Here is a 20,668-nt window from a genome sequence, read left to right on the forward strand (position 1 = left end):
GGAGGGGAGGGTGTGGGGGGGGGGGGGGGAGGGTGGATTGGTGGGGGCAGGGGCGGAGTGTGGACCTGACAAGGGAGTCACAGAGGGGATAGTCTCTCTGAAATGCAGATGGGGAGGGGGCTATATCTCTGGTGGTGGGGTCTGTTTGTAGGTGGTGCTAATGGCGGAGGATGATGGGTTGTATCCAGAGGTTGGTGCTGTAAAAAGTGAGGACTGGGGGGGTTCGGTCCTTGCTGTGGTTAGAGGGGTGAGGTTCAAGGATGGAGGTGTGAGAAGTGGAGGAGATGCGCTGGAGGACATTGTCAACCATGTGGGAGGGGAAATTGCGGTCTTTGAAGAAGGAGGCCATCCTACTATGTTCTTTGGTGGAATTGGTCCTCCTTGGAGCAGATGTAGTGGAGACAGAGGAATTGGGAATAAGGGATAGCATTTTTGCAGGAGGCAGGGTGGGAGGAGGTGGGTTTGTAGTGGATGTCAGTGTTCAGTCCATCGCCGGAAATGGAGATGGAGGGGTCCAGGAAGGGGTGGGAGATGTCTGAGATGGTTCAGGTGAACTTGAGGTCAGGGTGGAAGGTGTTGGTAAAGTTGATGAACTGTTCGAACTCCTTGTAGGAGCACGACGTGGCGCTGATACAGTCATCGATGTACTTGAGGGAAAGGTGGGGAATGATGCTGGTGTAGCTGCAGATGATAGATTGTTCCATGTACCCGATGAAGAGACAGGCATAGCTGGGGCCCATGTGAATGCCCATGGCTATCCCTTCGGTTTGGAGGGATTGGGAGGATTGGAAGAAGTTGTTGAGGGTGAGGACCAGTTCAACCAGTCGAGTGAGAGTGTCAGTGGAAGGTTACTGGTTGGGACAGTGTGAGAGGAAGAAATGGGGGGCTTGAGGCCTTCGTCATGGCAGATAGATGTGTACCAGGACTGGATGTCCATAGTGAAGATAAGGCATAGGGGGCCGGGGAAACAAAAATCGTGGAGGAGGTGAAGGGCATGGATGGTGTCCCGAGCATAGGAGGCGAGCTTCTGGACTAAGGGGTACAGGACAGTGTCTAGGTATGCAGAGATAAGTTCAGTGGGGCAGGAGCAGGCTGAGACAATGGATCAACTGGGGCAGTCAGGTTTGTGAATCTTGGGTGGAAGATAGAATCGAGTGGTGTGAAGTTCCCTGACCATGAGGTTGGGGGCTGTGGGTGGGACATCCCTGACGATTGGGGTTGGAGTGGAGGACAGCCTTTGCTGAGGAAAGGCCTCACCTTTATTAATCAAGGCCTTGAGTATAAGGAGGTCATTATGGAGCTGTATATAATGTTGTTTATCTCACAGCTAGATGACAATACAATCCTTGTCACTACATCGTAGGATGTGACTGGACTAGTGAGGTTACAAAGGAGACTCAATACGATGTCAGGTGTATAGGCAGGGGATGTTTTCCTTTGAGAAGAGAATGGTAAGGAGGACCTGACTGAGAGATACAAAGTTTTGAGGAGTGAAGATAGGCAGCAACATTTTCCCTTAGAAATGTGATTATTAACTACATGGCACATTTGTAAGGTAAAGAGTAGGAGATTGAGGGGTTTTGAGGATCTTTCAATCAACCATGCGTGATGTAGATTGTCTACAGCCTCTAGACACAAGCTAGCAACCTGGTCTGGGAAATTCTAGCTAGGGAATAGATGCAAACACATGCTTTGTATGCCATTAGCCACAAGGAAAATGGAATGTTTGTAATGTTTACATCAGTCATTTGAAGGAAAATGATTTTATTTTTCTCTTTGTAACTTGCCTTGAAATTCAGAAGAGTACTTAGTGAAGTGTTGCTTCAAGGCTGTTTTGGTATAACCTTTTTCTATTACTTTTACAATTATTTAATCAATGAATGGACTGATTTCTGTAAGTTTGGGTATAAGAAGTGTTTTTGTTTGTTTGGAAAAGCACAGTAGTTCATTAATCGTGAGTTTTTAGCGATGAACTTGTTAAGAATGAATCAGAGGGGCAACTATGTTTGAGTTCTGTACTTGAAATATAGTCAATTTTAAAATGGGTTTTTAATGTTCTTTGTCAACAGGCCAACACCAATAAACTCTTTGATAACTCAATATAAATTTCAGGAACATCTTCTGTACTGTAAGTTTGCAACGGAACTACTCTGTTCTTGATAATGAGATTTAGTGTTGAAATACAGTTAAGTAGGCACAATTTATTTGTATCGCGTAACCTTTAAAGCAGGAGGGCTGGTGATACTTTTCAGTTGAGAACATTGCACTGAAGTATGATCTTACAAAAAAAAGTCCTTGTGGAATCATTTTATTGTCTGGTCAAACCACATCACATGATGAGAAACATTATTTGTTTTATTTTTTATTGCCTAAACAAAGCAGGGGCTATATTTTTGTTTAATTATTTGTTCAGTTTCTATGGTTTGGCTGTAATAAATTATAGATCACTTGAATCTGAGAAAATTTTTAACAATGTCCCAGGATGAGTATTTCACACAAACCTGATTTTGGATTTGGCATTGAGCATAGGTGATACCAACAAGAAATTATTCTTTTATTACACACATACTTCTGAAACTAAATCCTTGAAGCTTGTGGGTATTTCTCTCTCCAAGTACTGTGTTGCCACCCTTTTTCTCAAAGCTAAATTTATCAACCTCACTTCTTAAAAAAAAGCACCTCAACCTTATGACCTCTCTCTCTAATCTCTACTGTACCATTCTCCTTTATCACCTCTCCTCGAATGTCCAACTCTTTAGGACCTCCCACGTTCGGTTTCACTTTTGCCTGTCCAATCCTAGAGCGTCCTCACTTAGATTTTGATGCCAAATCCATGAGAGTCGTCCTAGACCCTATCTTTCCCCCTTCTAATTATTCACTCACTCATTCTTGCTCTCTTTTTTTTCTCACCAACCCACTCACACCCTCTCAGTCTCTCTCTTTGTCTGTCGGTGTGTGTCTGTCTGTCTCACACACACACACACCCCATAAACTTCATTCCATTCTATACAGTCTTGAGCTAAGCACCTGAACTCTTACCTTTCGATTGTAAAAGCTAGCTATTTCCACATCCATAATGTAGCTTGTCATTACTCTTGCCTTAAATCAGCTATTGCTGAAAACTTCACCCATTCCTTTGTCATCCCTCAGTTCAATTCTTGTCAAAAAAAAGCAATATTTTTCAAAATCTGAAATTAAAACGGCAAATGCTGGGGTGATTAATGAAGGATCATCAATCAAAAACATCAGTTCTCTTTTCTCCCTAAATGCTACCCTAATTACTATTTGCTGTCTATTTTCTCCCTAAATCCTACATTTGCTGTCTATTTGAACACTGGGGGTTTCCTAGATGACCCCTTATCCACCATTCTGTTCACCCCATTGTCTTGTATCCATTAGCTGCACCAGCTACCATTTATCTCAAGTTAAAATTCTGTTTTGCATGTTTAAATCCCTTGTTAACTTCTCTTCCTTATTTTCCAACTCTACATTCTCCACAATCAATTAACCTCCCTCAAGGGTTAATGCTACACCTTACTATTTGGCTCCAGTTTCAGAATTTTCCAGCTTCAGCCTTTCACTTTCCCTCTCTTCCTTCATGGTTTGTCACTCCATTGCTCATGACCTCCTTAAACCCTCTGTCCTTGAAAAATTCTTTATTCAATTGTCTCTTGTCTTTGCATAGTTCCTTTAAACTTTACCTTACCCTTAGCTCAGTGCCTTCAGCTGCCTAAGTCCATTACCTCAGAATTCCCTTTGAAATACCCTTCACTTACCTTTTCTCTAATGCCCCCTTTAAACTCACTTCATGTAGACAGCATTCATGTATTTCTGATTGAGACTCTTGGGAGCACTTTGTTATCTTATCCTATGTTATTAGATATGATAATATTACACAAAAATGTAATCTTATTTCAGTAAATTCTTAATTCTGGTATATTGAAGAGAACAGGAAAGGTTTTATGCCATAGACCGATCAATTGAAATTCTACAGTACCTTGTTTTCCCATTAGAGGGAGCTATCACCTTCCAGAAACCCAGCTGTACATAAAAACGTATAAACTAATACCAGGGAAAGCTGTTTTGGTCCCTCCAACCTGCTTGTGGTTCAGTAAAACCATGGCTGATCTGATTATGGCCTCAACTCCACATTCTCACCAACCTTTCAGCACTAGTTACTTCCAGGGCGTTGTTCCCTACTTCCTCTCTAACTATCACAGCGCCAGAGACCCGGGTTCAATTCCTCCCTCAGGCGACTGTGCACACTCCACACAGTCATTCTCCCCGTGTCTGCATGGGTTTCCTCCGGGTGCTCCGGTTTCCTCCCACAGTCCAAAGATGTGCAGGTTAGGTGAATTGGCCATGCTAAATTGCCCATAGTGTTAGGTGAAAGGTGTAAATGTAGGGGAATGGATGGGTTGTGCTTCGGCGGGTCGGTGTGGACTTATTGGGCCGAAGGGCCTGTTTCCACACTGTAAGTAATCTACTCTAATCTAATCTATTCCCTGTTCTGTAATTTTTGAAATTTTTATATTGTTTTATACATTTATCAAGTTCAGTAAGCCCAGTGATATGATGCTGAGTACCTATTGCACTGATGTTTACCAGCTGCAGATTATGGGATACTGACATCTTTTTAATCCTACACCTGTTCATTGCTTTAGATCAGAGTGTATGAGCTTCCAAGCAAACGATTTACTGTTTGATTTTATTATGATTTGATTTATGTAAATTAGGCATCCTAGTGCCAAAGCAATTTTTTTCTTGACGCTCTGTGCCCAGTTTTCGGACAAGAATCGCCAATATTAAATAACTTGCGCTGTGTTTATGGAGTTACTCTGGACATTCATTGCCCTTGGACTTTTCTCACTGGAACCATTGGGCAACATTTTAATGATGCATCATGTTCCTTTTGTTCTAATAAATGACAATGCTGGAGCAGCCATTCTCTTTAACATTCTAGCCCCTGACAGAATGGTGACCAGAGCAAAAACATTACTCTTGACATCGAAAGGAAGTGGTGGCAGGGCTGCAGGTAAGGGCAGAAGACAGATCTGCCTAGTACTGACCTTCAACAGGAATTTCCACTGGCCCTGTTGGATGGAGTCTCTGGCGTGTTCCCATCTGCCTGAGATCTCCTAGACACACTGCCAGGTTCAAACATATCAAGGGGAATTTCCTGTCCCAGTCTTCATGAGCAGCTTCCTTTGAGGTCAATGGTGAATCATGTCATTTCACAGCTGACAAAAAGACTTTTTGATAAAGTTTTTCAGTTTTAATGTTGAAATCCTAAAATATTTGAGTTATTCTACCAATCACCACCTACACGAATTATTGTTTATTTTGTAGCTTTTCTTGAAGAATTTATAAGAAATGGTCGTTTGAATGGAGCTGTAATTGGTGGCAGACAGGATAAAGCTGTTTATATTCCTGACATCTACTCGAGAACGCAAAATAACTGGGTGGATTCGTTTTTCAAACAAAATGGCTATTTGGGTAACTTGAACATTTACTGCTTTGAATTATTAAAAATACATTGTTGAAGTTGAAACCTTGAAGTTATGATGTGCGAAAAAACGCACTTTCGAACCAACCTGTGCGGTAGATTCAGATTGCCCAGTGCTCAGACTGGTGCAGATATGCAATAGAAGTTGGAACATACATTACATGCTTGTATGAAATCAACTATAATTCTGCCAAGAATAAGGTGCAATATCACTTTGGCTCAGGCAGAGTTATCAAGCCAGTGTTTTCTCCAATGTCTATTCCTAAGCAGTTTTTGGTTAACAAGTTGCAACAATTTTGCTGGAAAAATAGAACTATTTATGTTTGCCTTGACCCTTTTATCTAGTTTTTGTTTTAAATTAAAACTTTTGCATGTCATATTGCTTTTTTATTTGTTAGAACTGTAATGTAATTGAACACTTAATTCTAGTCAGAAAATCTAAAACATAATACCATTAGTTTAAAGTAACAATATTTGACTGCTTTCACTGGTCTATTTCTTTTCTGAACTCTGTACTTGGTCTGTATAATCAGAGGGCTTGCACCCAGTATAAAAAGGGATGTCTCTAAAGAGAATGGGTAACCAACAGAAAACTAAAGAGTCAAGTGCTTTCTATTTTAGCACAAGCAGGCATCACAAAGCAAACCAATCAGCATTCTTCTCAGAATTTTTAGTCTTTTTTTTTCATTTAGGTCTGTTTAAATACAAAAATAAGATTACACAAGATGCTCTGATGTTCCAATGTGGTTGTCCTGTGTGTTTGTGTGAAAGACCGATGATCGAGCCAGATTGAAGTGAGATCTTTGCAAAATGCTTTGTTGTCAGTTTTAAATAATGCACCAGAGTTAATCACTGAGCTATAGAATTGTAGAATGTTAAAAGACAATAGGTGTGATTCTTTTTTCCTTTGGTTGAGCTGCCTGGCCTGATACCAGTTTTCTCTGCTCTTGTCATCAAGGCACTGTTTGACTGAGTATGGTATCAAGTAGACCTAGCAAAACCTTAGTCAATAGGAATGAAAGAGAAAACTCTTTGCTTGTAGTTATGCCTAGCACAAAGGGAGATGGTATTGGTTGTTGGAAGTCAGCCATCTCAGCCTGAAGGATATCTCTACAAGGGTTCCTCGAGGTAGTGTCTAAGACCCAAGAATCTTCAACTGCTTCATCAATGATCTTTTCTCCACACTTAGGTCAGAAGTGGGGGTTTCACTGATGATTGCACAATGTTCAGCACCATTTGCAATGACTACAGTACTGAAGCCTTCCATGTCCAAGTATAGGAAGTTATGGGTTCTATCTAATCTTAATTAAATCTGAAATTAAAACAAACAAAGTGCTGGAGAAACTCAGCAGCTCTGGCAGTATCTGTGGAGAGAGAAACAAAGTTAACATTTTGACTCCAGTGAGACTCTTCCTCGGAGCCCTTCTCCAGGCTTGGACTGATTAGTGGCAGGTAATGTTTGTGGCACACAACTGATAGTCAATTGCCATCTCGAACAAGAGAAAATGTAACCATCACTCCATTAACATTCAATGGCATTAACAATCACTGATTCCCTCACTATCCACATCCTGGGTTTCACCATTGACCAGGACCTGATCTGGACTAGCTTTGGAATTCCAGTTACAAGAGCAGATTAGAGGCGAGAAAACCCACATGAGTAACTAGTCTTCTGCTTCCTCAAATCCTGTCCACCATGGTTTTTGTAGATTGATGTATCTGTGGAGGTCTACCCACAACATCTTTAGAAGTTTAGTGAAAACCCTATGTATGCTAAGTTTTGACCACAAAATGGGAACAGCTTGGAGAAATTTCCTGCTGTATGATTATACTTGTTAGATTTTGATTCTTTTAAAAATGTCTTTTTTTCCTCTGGTTACTTAGACTGCCTTTCATTTTATTTCTATTCCCACCTATGTAGGTGGTTGAGCTGAAAAGAACATTGAACTGCCATTGATGAGAAAGCAATTGCTATCCTTCAGGATTTCATTTTGTAGCATTTGATTTTATGTCACTTTTCAATTTATTGTTGGCAAAAAAAGTAGAAAGCAATTATTCCAAATTATAGAATGAAGACACAATTAACTAGATGAAATCCTGTTGAGTTTGTATTCATTCTACGACCCAGCACGTCAAGATGCAGAACCTAGACGAATAAAATCATATTTATCATTTAATATATTGGAGCTTTTAGATCCAATCTATTGTTAATTCCTGCTCATGCTGATCTTCAATTCTTATATATTCAATAAGTGTGGCACTGGAAAAGCGCAGCAGGTCAGGCAGCATCCGAGGAGCATTTCTGATGAAGAGCTCGTGACCAAAACATCGACGCTTCTGTCCCTCGGACCTGTTGTGCTTTTCCAGCACCACACATTTTGACTGATCTCCAGCATCTGCAGTCCTCATTTTCTCCTTGAATTCTTATGTTGCCTGGTGAGTTTCATTGACATATGTGTTTCAGGAATTCTGAGTTTGATGTACTTCTTGAGTTAAGATTACTTGGCCACATATATGTGGAGCCATCAGTTAAAGTGTTAGGATGATACAGTGGCTTAACCCTGTTCATATAACAAAATGTGAACTATGAGGCGTGAGGCGTAATTCATAACTCTGGGAGGGGAGATAGCTTTAGGATAGAGCACTAATACTTAAAGGGAATTGTTCTTTGTTCTGTTATAGAATTTGATACTTTATGCAGACTGGGAATCCCTGACCCTGTGAATTACGTAAAGAAGCGATACAAGACCGCATCGATAACCAACTTGAAGGCCGTCTGCGTCGGGCGTATTATTGTTGATCAGGTGGAAGCTTCAGTAGAGGAGGCTCTCAGATCGGGCACATGGGTGGATATACAGGTATTGTTTTCCTGACACACTCCCAATAAGCATGCTTTCAAGTTTTTAGTTGTACAGTGAAGAAACAAAGTTCATGAGACAAAAAGAAAACCAGGGATGGAAATATATAATGTATTAAGCTTTTTGACTATTCATCAACAAATTCCTTCTGGGGAAAATAATTGTCAGTACATGCCAAATATTTTGTTAAGCATTGATGAGACATTTGTTTGTTCTCTGATTTTAAAATCCAACTGGAGCACTCAGCAATTCCCTGAATTCGTGCTACCACCATGATGCGTGTACCAACATTTTGAGTTTGTGCCCATTTATGTACAGCAATTTCTAAACATATCCCTGTTGTGTTTGTGTTACAAGAAAAAAACATAATGGAGTTAATATTCCTAGTTCACACCAGAAGAGCCCTTGTTCAGTAAAGATAATTTTATTTGCAATTGAGTTACGCGGTGATTTTTGAGTGGTGTTAAGTGTCCAATAGGAGTGTGTTTAAAAATTATAACTAAAAACATGATTCAACTGGTGCGCCATCAAGAGCATTCTGTCTGGATGTATCACTACCTGGTATGGCAACTGTACCATTCAAGATTGGAAACAGTTACAGAGAGTGGTGAACTCGGCCCAGACAATCATGAAGCCCAACCTCCCATCTATAGGATCCATCTACCAGACCAACTGTCAAAGAAAGGCTGCCAGCATTCTCAAAGATCCATCCCACCCTGACAATGTTTTTCTACAACCTCTACCGTCGGGGAGAAGGTACAGAAGCCTAGACACACGCACCAGCCAGTTTCAAACAGTTTCTACCGTACTGTTGTTAGAATACTGAATGGACTCTCAAACTCTTAACATTCACCTGTACCTGTGTTTTTGTTTTTGTCGCTGTTTACCTACTATTTACTTATCTATGCTACTTAACTATGTGATCTGCCTGTATTGCTCGCAAGACAAAGCTTTTCACTGTGCCTTGGTACACGTGACAATAAATTCAATTCAATTCAGCTGTAGAGTTTGGAAAATGAGGAACTGTCATGGTTTATAAATTGTTGCATGGTAGTGCAGAAATGAAGTATTTGTCTGAGACCTATTCATGAATTTGTGCAATATAGAGCAAGCGTTGATCTGATTAGAGTAGCCATTATCCTATCAGACAGCTTGAACCCTGTAGGACCCTATATTGGCATCAAGTTTGTGAGGTAAGCAAATAGGCGCTCTCCAGTTTCAACATTGAAAAATGTCCAGTCTATCTCCAATTACCTTGGTAAGGGCAAAGGATCCTAATAATTTGAGTAACAGCTGAAACTAGCTGTATCACACTACTACCTTACAGTAGTAACACAAATAATTTTTTCCATGAACAGGAGGCTCCTGTCCAGCCAAAAATACGTTCTGCATACTACATGAATGAGTGATCCGGTATGTAAATTTCAATGCTGGTGTAATGCAAGGTTGGTAGGTTATATATCCCAATGCCTGGCAAATCGTACCAAATAGCATGTTGCTTTCGCTGTTCCTTAACGACAGAATACTGACCCCATTCAAAAAAGGACCCAGAACGTAGAATTATACCTTTATATTGGAGACTCTGTTTACCATTTACTGAAAAATCCTGCCAGTACTGTTCACAAGCTTTGTCTTGCGAGCACTACAGGCAGATCACATAGTTAAGCAGCATAGATAAGTAAATAGTAGGTAAACAGCAACAAAAACAAAAACGCTGGTATAGGTGAATGTTAAGAGTGTAAACTACACTAACAATCAATTTAAGTCTATCAGTCGGGTTTGTAATGAGGCTCACCTAGACTTGGTGGAAATTTATACACAGGACCACTTGCCTGCACGTTGGTCATGGCCTTGAATGTCATTTGCTCTTCCAAGTGCTGATCCAAGTATCCTTACATCTGACCTGATGGGTGCAGAAAGATCTTTGACACCATGATTCTTTTCTCAGCAATATGCCATCATGATTATATAATGAACTGTTTTTATGAATATTTAATCATTATTGTTACTTTCCAATCACCAATCTTTCTTACAATTCACAGTAAACCATTGTTTCATGACCTATTTAGAGGGTATTTTATCCCTATGAGCTCAACAGGAGCAAGTGATGGTCTTTTTTTTAAGTGTAATTGCTGTAAGAAAATGTGCCCAGCTCTAATGTTAGGTATTTGCAAATCAGATAAATGTGTATGCAACAAAGGGAGGAAACATATACATTTTGATATTCATTAAGTCCTTTCAACATGTTTTGAGTAATTCCTCTTTGTTTTGTATCTAGCCACTACTACCCAGTTCATTTTCTGAGGAAGATGCATCCATTTTGCTTCAGCAAGTGATGAGGACAATGCAAAAACATTCAGCTTGCAGGATTTTTGGGGACACTATCGTAGTCAGTGAGCAATTTATTAGCAGCTGTGCAACTTTGTTTGAGCAGATGATGCAGCACAAGGCTGAAAAGGTAAAGAAACACTTAATCACATCATATCTGAGCATGAAGCAATAGAAACAGGTCTACAGTGCGAAAGATTGAAATCATTGTGATTCCATTAAAAATAATTGTTATTTTAGACCTTCTTATATTTCATATTTGGGGGCAGTCTTTAAGCTGCCTTGATATTTTTATCAAGTTTCCTCCTTAAACCCACATTTCTCACTTCTATATTCTTCTGCGTCTTTAAAACACTCCTCAAAAGACTCCTCAACTTTTGCACAGTTGTTCAAGCATCCTAATTCTTTTCCTGTTTAACATCAGTTTTACTCGACGAAGCACTTCAGGAAGTTTGCTGCAATAAAGGCCTTAAATAAAAGCAGGTTAAAGCTGATTAGTACCAGAGACTACCTAAACTAATACATTCGAGATTATCCTGCCACAGTGCCAAATAATTTATTCTGGGCTGTGACTGTGGGAATTTCACTGACTGCCATCACAGAATTGTTACAGCACTGAAGGTGCCCATTGTTCACAACAGGTCTCTGTAGGAGCATTTTACTTCGTGCCACTTGCCTATCTTTTCTATATAACCCTACATGTTCTTCCTTTCAGTTAACAATCCAATATCCCCTTAATTGTCTTCATTCAACGTGTCTCTAGCACATTCTCAAGCACCACATTCCAAATTCTCATTAATTGTGATATGAAAATGTTTTTCTTTATGTCAACATTGATTCTTTTGCCAATTGCTTAAATTCTCTGCCATCTCGTTCTTGATCCTTCCACCAATAGGAACTTTTTTCCCTCTCTGTCTAGACACCTCGTGATTTTGAATGCCTATATTAAATTTCTTCTCAACTGTCTCTTCAAGAAAAACTTCTCCAACCTATCTAAATAATTGTAATTCCTCATTGTTAGAGCCATTCTCAGAGTCTTTTCACTGTCATGCCTTTCACATCTTTACTCAAATAGTACTGGACACTATACCCCAGGTGAGGCCAAACTTAATGTATGAACTTAATGTAGCATTTTTCTTTTGTACTCTGTCCTTAGTACTCTTAAGCTGTGCCCTGTTTAGTGACTTGTAAAAATAAAATATACCTAGGTACCTCTGCTTCTGTATTTATCAAGTATACCCTTTAGTTATAATGACTATCACTTCACTTTACACTTTTCTGCATTTATCTGCCCATTTTACCAATATATCAATTTCTCTGTCTCGCTCTCTGTCCTTCCCCCGTGACCCCTCTCCGCCCAATCACCAATGTACTCGGATCATGCTCATGAGGGTATTTCACCTATCCAAAGAGATAAACAATGAATCTGCAAGGTTGAGACCTGTTTTTAGCAAATCTAGTGTGCATATTTGAATTTCTATGCTGTAGGAATGCCAAAACACCCCACTAGTGGAGACTGCTGATAATTTTAATGGCCAGCTGCCTCCTTAAAACGCATGCACAAACCCAATCTGACTCTTCCCCAACTCCCCTCGGGGAAAATGGGAATTTATGAGGTTCAGGGTGTGAATTGTGATGTCAGACTATGGTTTGGACCTAGGTCTTTCAGGTGATTTGAATATCTGGTGGAATAAAACCATATTTTTACTACCTTTATCGCATTAAGTTTATTTATCTTTTTTTGACTGAGTTTATACCTTCTTTGTGTAAACCTTCTTACAATCTAGTTTTGATGTTTTGTTTGTGCTGTGTTCACGTCACGTGTTTACAGTTTGCCTTTTATTTTTCTAGCAAATAAAGAACAACCATGCCCATGTGTTAACCGAGGAGGACCTGAAGCAGGCTGCTATTATAGCAGAAAGCATGATTTGTGTTAAAAAGGACAAGCGAGAGGACCGGAAAAAGAAAGCTTTGGGTGAGTTTATAAATTACAGTTCGCAACTGGGCTGCTGTATGTGTATTTTTACTCAATCTCTTTAGCAGCTTTCAACATTCAGATCAATTTCAAAACATTCAGTTTGTTTCTTTTAGATTTGCAAATCTTAAATTTGGTATTTGTCACAACTCTATTTATCTTGTTATCTTGTGGCTTGTCTGTAATTTTAAAAATCTGGAAACTAAGCAAAAGCTAGTTACTTCTGTACTGTTTTTAAAGTGAGATGCTCCAGCACCAATGAATGGTACAGTTTCTCCCTTTAGACTTCCCTCACCATCATTAGTCATTCTTAGTTTCATGTTAGCCTAATAACCCATTTATATTGCTGCAGTGTGATTCTTCTGTCAGAATAATAACTAAGCTAACTCTGCTCACTGCTATTTATATTTGAATGCCAGAGCAACTTCAGGTGAGAGGCAGATGCACAGCTAAACTCCAGTCTACTAGTCACTGGTGAAATTGAGCCCTTTCCTGATGATAGCTTCACATGAAAAGCAACTCACTGTCTGCCTCTGAAAATTTGCTCAGAGACAAAAAAAAACTGCAGATACTGCAATCCAAGGTCGACAGGCAGGAGGCTGGAAGAACACAGCAAGCCAGGCAGCATCAGGAGGTGGAAAAGTTGACGTAAGAAGGGTTAAACCTGAAACGTCGACTTCTCCACCTCCTGATGCTGCCTGGATGCTCCAGGCTCCTGCTTGTCAGCTTCTGAAAATTACCTGTTATCTGCGGGATATCTAATTCCTCCAACCTCTTTTTGTTATAGGTTTCACAAATGTAAAATTTCAAATGATTTTGAAACTCTAATTTGCACTTGTCAATGGAAATTGTTCCATTTTGCTTTCCTTGATGTGCTTTCATAAGCTCACAATTTTTAGCAATTTGCCATACAAAAAGAATTACAGTTCTAAACATGCTGGGGTCATTTAATTAATGATTAATGTCCTTTAGGGCAGGAAACTGCCATCCTTACCTGGTCTGGCCTACATGTGACTCCAGACCCACAGCAATGTGGTTGACTCTTAGCTGCCCTCTGAGCAATAAATGCTGGCCTGGCTGGTGACGACCTCATCCCATGAATGAATTAAAACAAATTGTCAGAGATCCTAAAAGAGCAAAATCAGGCCCCTTGTACCTTACTCCAGATCTCAGAAGAAGGCTTCTTTGTAACTGAGCCAACGTGATCCTCTGTTACATTGTCACATATCCATCCCCAGACAGAGGCTTCCAGGTTTTCCCAAATTGGGGGTGCTGGCATAATCTGGAATGCAGTTTAGGAAGAATGGGCTGAAACACTCATCATTCAAAGTTATCAATTAATTAAACTCATAGAACTGACCTGATGAAAGAGTGGTTTGCCATCTTTAATGATATTCAGCTCCCTAATTTTCTTTAAATTTTAATTATTTAATTAAATTCAATACCATTTATTTGCGAATCTTTACTGCTACATCAGTAGTTATGGCATAACTTTAGCATTACATAGTTTGCATGCTTTCAGTTTTTATCTCAGTAAAATATAGTGCAAGCAATGGACACATGGTTCCCAACACACACTGATCTTCCGTTGCTTGGCATTCTCAGGCAGATGTCATTTTTCAATTTCCAACTTGTTTGGCCTTTTCTTACTCCCTTGGCACCACCTTCCCATGGGAGTACTGCACCTTGCTGTATACTTTCTACCTCCGATGCACCCTGAGCTATCCTCCATGGTCCTCACTGCCTCTGTCATCCTGAGTGACTCCTCCCCTTGCTAATTTCAGATTTTATGTGTCTTGCCCTTGTTCTCCTTTTCTTTCATTGCCCTGTTCTCCTTCCACAGAAACTTCCTTATCTATATACATAATCGTCCCTCTAACATCCCGTTTCCCTGGGTGTTGTGGTGGAACAATCACTGGAGGTTGGCGTGCAGGTGCAGCAGGCAGTGAGGAATGTAATGGCATGCTGGCCTTCATAGCAAGAGGATTTGCGTATAGAAATAAGGATGTCTTGCAGCAGTTATGCAGGGCCTTAGTGAGGCCACACCTTGAATATTGCATGCAGTTTTGGATCCCTAGTCTTAGGAAGGACATTCTTGCCATTTAGGGAGTCCAGGAAAGGTTCACCAGACTGATTCCTGGGATGGCAGGACTGACATATGAAGAAGGATTGGAGCAACTGGACTTGTATTCACTGGAATTTAGAAGAATGAGGGGGATCTCCTTGAAACATCTAGAATCTTGATGGAACTGGACAGGCTAGATGCGAGAAGAATGTTCCCGATTTTGGGGAAGTCCAGAACTAGGATTCGCAATTTAAGAACAAGGGCTAAGCTATTCAGGACTGAGATGAGGAAGAATTTCTTCAATCACAATTGTGAACCTGTGGAACTCTCTTCCTTAGAAAGCTGTTGGGGCCAGTTTGTTAGATATATTAAGGAGGAGCTGGGTGTGGCCCTTGTGGCTAAAGGAATCAAGGGGTATGAAGAAAACGTGGGATACTAAAATTGCATAATCATATTGAATCGTGGTCCAGGCTCAAAGGGCGGAATAGCCTATTCCTGCACCTATTTTTCTGTTTCTATTCCATCCCCATTTCGTTACTTGCCACATGTGGAAAACTAATCCAGGTTACCAACAAGTGCAGGTTTAAAGCTCCAAAATTTGGCCATTTACTTGATATCCTGCTCCCTTGGCTACACCATCTGGATGATGTACTGTTGGTTTACCGTCCCAAAATATCTATCTCTCTCTCTCTCATACATTCTTTGGAACTCATCCTTTCTTGAGTTTTTTGTTCACTACTCAGAATTTTCTCTCATTTGGTCCAGCATCCATCTCTGTGTGCTGAGACACTTCCTACAGTACTAATGCAAGTTTTGTTTTAGCAGCTACATTGTTTCAGTATCTGTGTTTTGCTGTTCTCCATTAGAGGGCGCTGGAAGTATCCGAGCAGGAGGTGGCGGTAATGCTCGGGAAATCAGGACTAGAAAAACCAAGAAGAAGGGAAAGCGAGATGAAGATAGTGATGAAGAAATGTCGACTACAAGTATGTTCTTAAAACAGATTAATTTAGTGATTTGCTTTTGATATTTAATTTAACAAAGTAATACAATCACTGTTTTGGTTGCTTAAAATTGCTTACTAAGATTACACAGCTATGATTTATGCTCTATCTGTTGAAATTTAAAAGAAAGTCAATATTGCAGGATATTAATGCATAATTATCATTTTGTTGTTGAGGAACACAAAATTGTGCAGTTAGATTCTAAGGTCATGGATTTCCATCAATGTCAGTTACAGTGATTTTATAGTTGTATCTTCTTATATGGATGAATTATCCAGGATCCTAAATCTGTTTTCCCCACAAGCTGCCTTTCTGTTACATGGCTGTCATTGCGACTCTCTACTACCTCAGAACATTGGGGTGTAATGTGGAATAGCTGAATGTTATCTGATATTGTTACAATAAATTTAAATACTGCTACTTGTAGTTTACATTGACCCTGATGAAAACATAGTCCTAAAAAACTGGAAATAATGACATAGGAGCAGCCCATTAAGCCCATCACATCTAAACTGGGCTAACGCTACAACTGCACCTTTCTCATTCTATTTCTATTTCCTCATTCTTTCTTATCTTCTTGGTACTTCCTTTTGAGATAATGATTGTTTCTCTGACTTATTACTATAGCAAAGCATCGCTTGTTGTAAATCCCCTGTGCATGAAAGTTATTGCCTTTTCCCTTCATCCTTCTCATTTTCTTGCTTATCCCCATTGCTTCCCACCTGTTGGTAGATCAATAAGTATTTTTAACACTATTTAATTTGTCTTTTTAAGATCCTTCCTTCCACAATTTTGAAAAACTTTTATTGCTTGGCTCCTTAACTTTTATTGAAGATTAATTTCATTTATTAAAACCCTAATATTACTTTGGTGAATTCATGCAATACTTATCCCTCACTGTACTAAATCTCCATCAATTGGAAGGATGTAAGTGTACGTAGTTCAGCCTTTGACCAAACCAATACTCTTTTTAAATATCAGTATAAATTCTCTGCTTTTATGTTCAAATAGTCCGTTTGAAACGTAGAACTCCATTTGTTCTTTAATAACCTTTGCTGACCGCCATATTAAACATAATTTTGGAGGACTCGCAAGATGGCGGCGATTCTGTAGAACTGCTGTGGACAGCTCTGCCTAACGGCCAAGGCACACTGGTATTTTTTGCCATCCCTGGCCAACTTATGTGCTAGAATTATTAGTTTAAAACCTTACAGAACACACATTTGGGAGCGGGAAGGATGCCAAAGGGAAAAAGGAGTGAGCAAATAGAAGCAGGGAGGACACTCCTCTGCAGCAGTAGGCATACTAGACAGCAGCAACAGCAGCCTCTCCTGACCCCACCCCCACCCCCTCCGGAGACCTGACAGACTCCCAGGAATCCGTTGCAGTGATGGAGAGACTTAACTTAAGTTGCGGCTGTGATTGAGGAGATCTGTGGGGAGATTCATGCCCAGGTCCAATCTATTGCATCCATGCTGCAGAAGCATGAGCAGGAGATCCAGGGCCTCAGGAAGAGGCTGGAGGAGGTGGAGGATCGAACTAAGGCCTCGGAAGCTGCGATGGAGTCCTCATCCAGTCGGATCCAGGTGCTGGAGTGAGAGGTGCGGGCCTTGCGAGACCATATCGACAACCTCGAGAATTGAGATCAGATGATAAATCTCCAAATTGTCGGGCTCCCTGAAGGTGAGGAAGGTGATCAGCCAGTCAGCTTCTTTAAAAGCTGGCTGCCGAAGTTTTTGGGCCTTCACATCGGGTCCAGCAGGCTACAGATTGAAAGGGCCTATCGGGTTACAGTGCACATGTCAGAGCTAGTGCAGTGCCCCCACCCGATCCTAGTGCACTTCCACTCATATAAGGACAGGCAAAAAGTGATAGAAGCTTCTAGATTACTGGGAAATGATCCGCAGGCACTGCTGTATAAGGGGTCAAAATCATGTTTTTCCAGGGTTTCTCTACAGCTTTAATTCAAAAGAGGACGTCCTTCGATGAAGTTAAAAAGAGGCTGAGGATCCTGGGTAACCAGTACTCCATGAGATACCCCGCAGTGCTCCGTTTCAGTCACAAGGACTCCGTTTATACATTTGACTCAGCAGATAAAGCTAAAAACTTTGTAGACACATTAAAATGGATGGATTGGCCTGAACAATACTGTTAATGTTTGTTCTCTTTTCCTTCTTTCCCCATGTTTTCCCTTCCTTTTTTTTATTCCTTTCTTTCTCCCTAATAATTTATTTTTTAGAAAGGGGGGCAAAGCTTTGGAAGAAGTTGTTCCTATTTTTTAATAACTGGATATTCTGATGGGAAATTTTGTGGATGTTCTTTGTTGTCTCTCCCCTTTTTTTTCGTTTATTCTGTTTCTCTTTTAGTCACAAGTAGGGGTGACATAAAGCCAGGGATGGGTGGAGTGCTTATCCTGACCTTTTTCTGTTGATTTAAGGATCATCTCCTTGTTTTATTTTCTGGCCTAAGGCTGGGGCACAGTCCAGGTTTGAAGGAGCTGTGAAGGAGGGGGTGGGTAGGGTGCGTGCCCCGTATGGGCAGGGGGAAGAGTCTTCCATTCAAGGTTCTATAGATGGTTTTCTTTGTAGTTTATTGGTAGTAATAGTTGTTTATAGTTATGGTAGAGTAGTTTTTGTATATGTAGTTCTTCAACTCTGAGTCTTTATTTACTTGTGCTCGGTGCTTTGTAAGCAAGGTTCTCCCTCTGAGAGGTTCAAGCGTCTCTGAAAGGGGATATGGCTAAGTGTCTTATTAAATGGTGCACCTGAAATATCAAGGGAAGTCATTCGCCTGTTAAAAGGAAAAAGGTGCTTTCTAGCCTTAAGAGGGAAAGGGTTGATATCGTTTTGTTGCAGGAAACCCATCTTGATGATGAGGAACACCTGAAGTTACAACGGGAGGTCATGACCAAGTATTATTTTCATCCTTTACTACTAAAAGGAGAGTGGCAGTACTTATTCAGAAAAATCTTCCGTTCACATTATTAGAGCAATTGAAGGATGAGCAGGGACTGTTTGTGATACTTAAAGCCCTGATACATGGGGAGGAATATGGCATTTTAAATGGCTACTGTCCTCCGGCGCATCCTCTCAAATTTTTGATTAGTGCTTTCTCCAAGTTGAGCTCTTTTGGAACACAGCACCTTATTATGCGGGGAGGGGGGATTTTAATTGTCTTTTGGATCTGATGGTGGACAAAGTTCTTTGTGGGCCCCCATTTATTTCTTCGCAAACCAAGCAGGTGGTTGACTTATGCGAGGAGTTGGGGCTGGTGGGTATTTGGAGATGTCTTCCCTCTACCGGCAGGAACTTCACCTTGTTTTCAAACCCCCATAAATGCCACACGAGGATTGATCTCTTTCTGACTCCCTCGGCCCTTCTGGATTCGATTATGGGTTGTAAAATTGGGAATATCGCTATCTCTGATCACACGCCGGTATATTTGGAGGTTAAGGCCAAGAGTGAGGGGCTAGGTTTGCGGCACTGGCATTTGGACCCTTTTCTCCTGAAGGGTTCCAAATTTGTGGAATACGTTTTGAAGGAGTTTCAGGAATTCTTGACTATCAACTCAGGCACGGCTAGTAGACTGTCTATGCTATGGGAGACTGCTAAGGCCTTTGCTAGGGGATTAGCTATTTCCTATTCGGCTAGCTGGAAAAGACAGAAGGAGGAACAGCAGCGTCTACTTGAGGTGCAGTTGAAAGCCGCCGAGGCAGCACATTTTGCGCGGCCTTCGGTGACTAAACTACAGCGGATCACGGCCCTCCGGGTTGCCATGAATTCTATACTGACACAAAACGCGAGGAAAGAACTTGCTTTTGTTCGACAAAGGCTGTTCGAATATGGGGATAGGCCAGGGAAGTATTTAGCGTACCTGACTAGGAAAAAGCGTGCTTCCCCAATCCATTACTGCAGTCAGAGACAACGCCGGGGTCCTTACATACGATGCTAAAAAGATTAATGAGGCTTTTCGCAGTTTTTACTCGTCTGAAGGCTGCGAGGACAGGAGGATTAAAATGGAAACATTTTTAAGAACCTGGACCTCCCAGGGGTAACCTTGGAACAGGCCTCTCTCCGTAATGCCCCCTTGACAGTTCAGGAAATACAGGACGCAGCTAAGCAACTTCAGAGTGGGAAAGCGTCTGACCCTGATGGTCTCCCAGGTGAGTTTTATAAGGAGTTTATAAGGATTCTGTCAGGGCCGATGTTGGAGATGTACAATCACTCCTGTATGCATGAATATCTACCACCATCTTTGAGAGAAGCTAATATTTCCTTAATTCTTTAGAAGGGGAAGGTGCCTAAGGATTGTGCCTCATACGGACCATGTCTCTATTAAATTCAGATTTCAAGATTCTGTCCAAGATCCTGGCACTGAGATTGGAAAAGGTTTTGCCCCATATTGTTAAAGAGGACCAGACAGGATTTATAAGGGGTCATAGATCCTCTAATTATTAGAAGGTTGCTGAATATGGTCCAAGTTTGTTTGGGTTGGGTGGGGTTTTTGCTAGGTGGCTGGAGATTTTATATCACCACCCTCTGGCGGCAGTCATCAACTGGGTGAAGTCTGGGAATTTTAGGATTAGTAGGGGTAGTTGGCAAGGCTGCCCCCCTCACCATTGTTGTTTACGTTGGTGACAGAGCTGTTGGCAGAGGCCATTCGTCAGAACGTCCACATAACCGCCCCAGAAGTGGGATCGAAAGCACACAAGATTACTGGTGATTTCCTTAGATGCGGAGAAAGCATTTGACCGGGTGGAATGGCTGTATCGTTTTTATGTCTTAGAACAGTTTGGGTTGGGTGGGGTTTTTGCTAGGTGGCTGGAGATTTTATATCGCCACCCTCTGGCGGCAGTCATCAACTGGTTGAAGTCTGGGAATTTTAGGATTAGTAGGGGTAGTTGGCAAGGCTGCCCCCCCCTCACCATTGTTGTTT

General features: G+C 41.0%; 1 protein-coding gene across 2 annotated transcripts in view; it reads left to right on the forward strand.

The window, feature by feature from the left end:
- The window catches only part of ufl1 (UFM1-specific ligase 1), a 61,043-nt gene that overhangs the window by 24,423 nt on the left and 15,952 nt on the right, over window positions 1-20,668 (forward strand). For both annotated transcript variants that reach the window (XM_043685309.1, XM_043685304.1), the window contains exons 7-12: window positions 2,070-2,128; window positions 5,350-5,496; window positions 8,189-8,364; window positions 10,643-10,822; window positions 12,544-12,667; window positions 15,599-15,715. In XM_043685309.1, coding sequence (XP_043541244.1) covers window positions 2,070-2,128; window positions 5,350-5,496; window positions 8,189-8,364; window positions 10,643-10,822; window positions 12,544-12,667; window positions 15,599-15,715 — 803 coding nt within the window. The remainder of the gene's footprint in view (window positions 1-2,069; window positions 2,129-5,349; window positions 5,497-8,188; window positions 8,365-10,642; window positions 10,823-12,543; window positions 12,668-15,598; window positions 15,716-20,668) is intronic.

Source organism: Chiloscyllium plagiosum, chromosome 3 (genome assembly GCF_004010195.1).
Source record: "Chiloscyllium plagiosum isolate BGI_BamShark_2017 chromosome 3, ASM401019v2, whole genome shotgun sequence".
In the NCBI taxonomy this organism is placed as follows: domain Eukaryota; kingdom Metazoa; phylum Chordata; class Chondrichthyes; order Orectolobiformes; family Hemiscylliidae; genus Chiloscyllium; species Chiloscyllium plagiosum.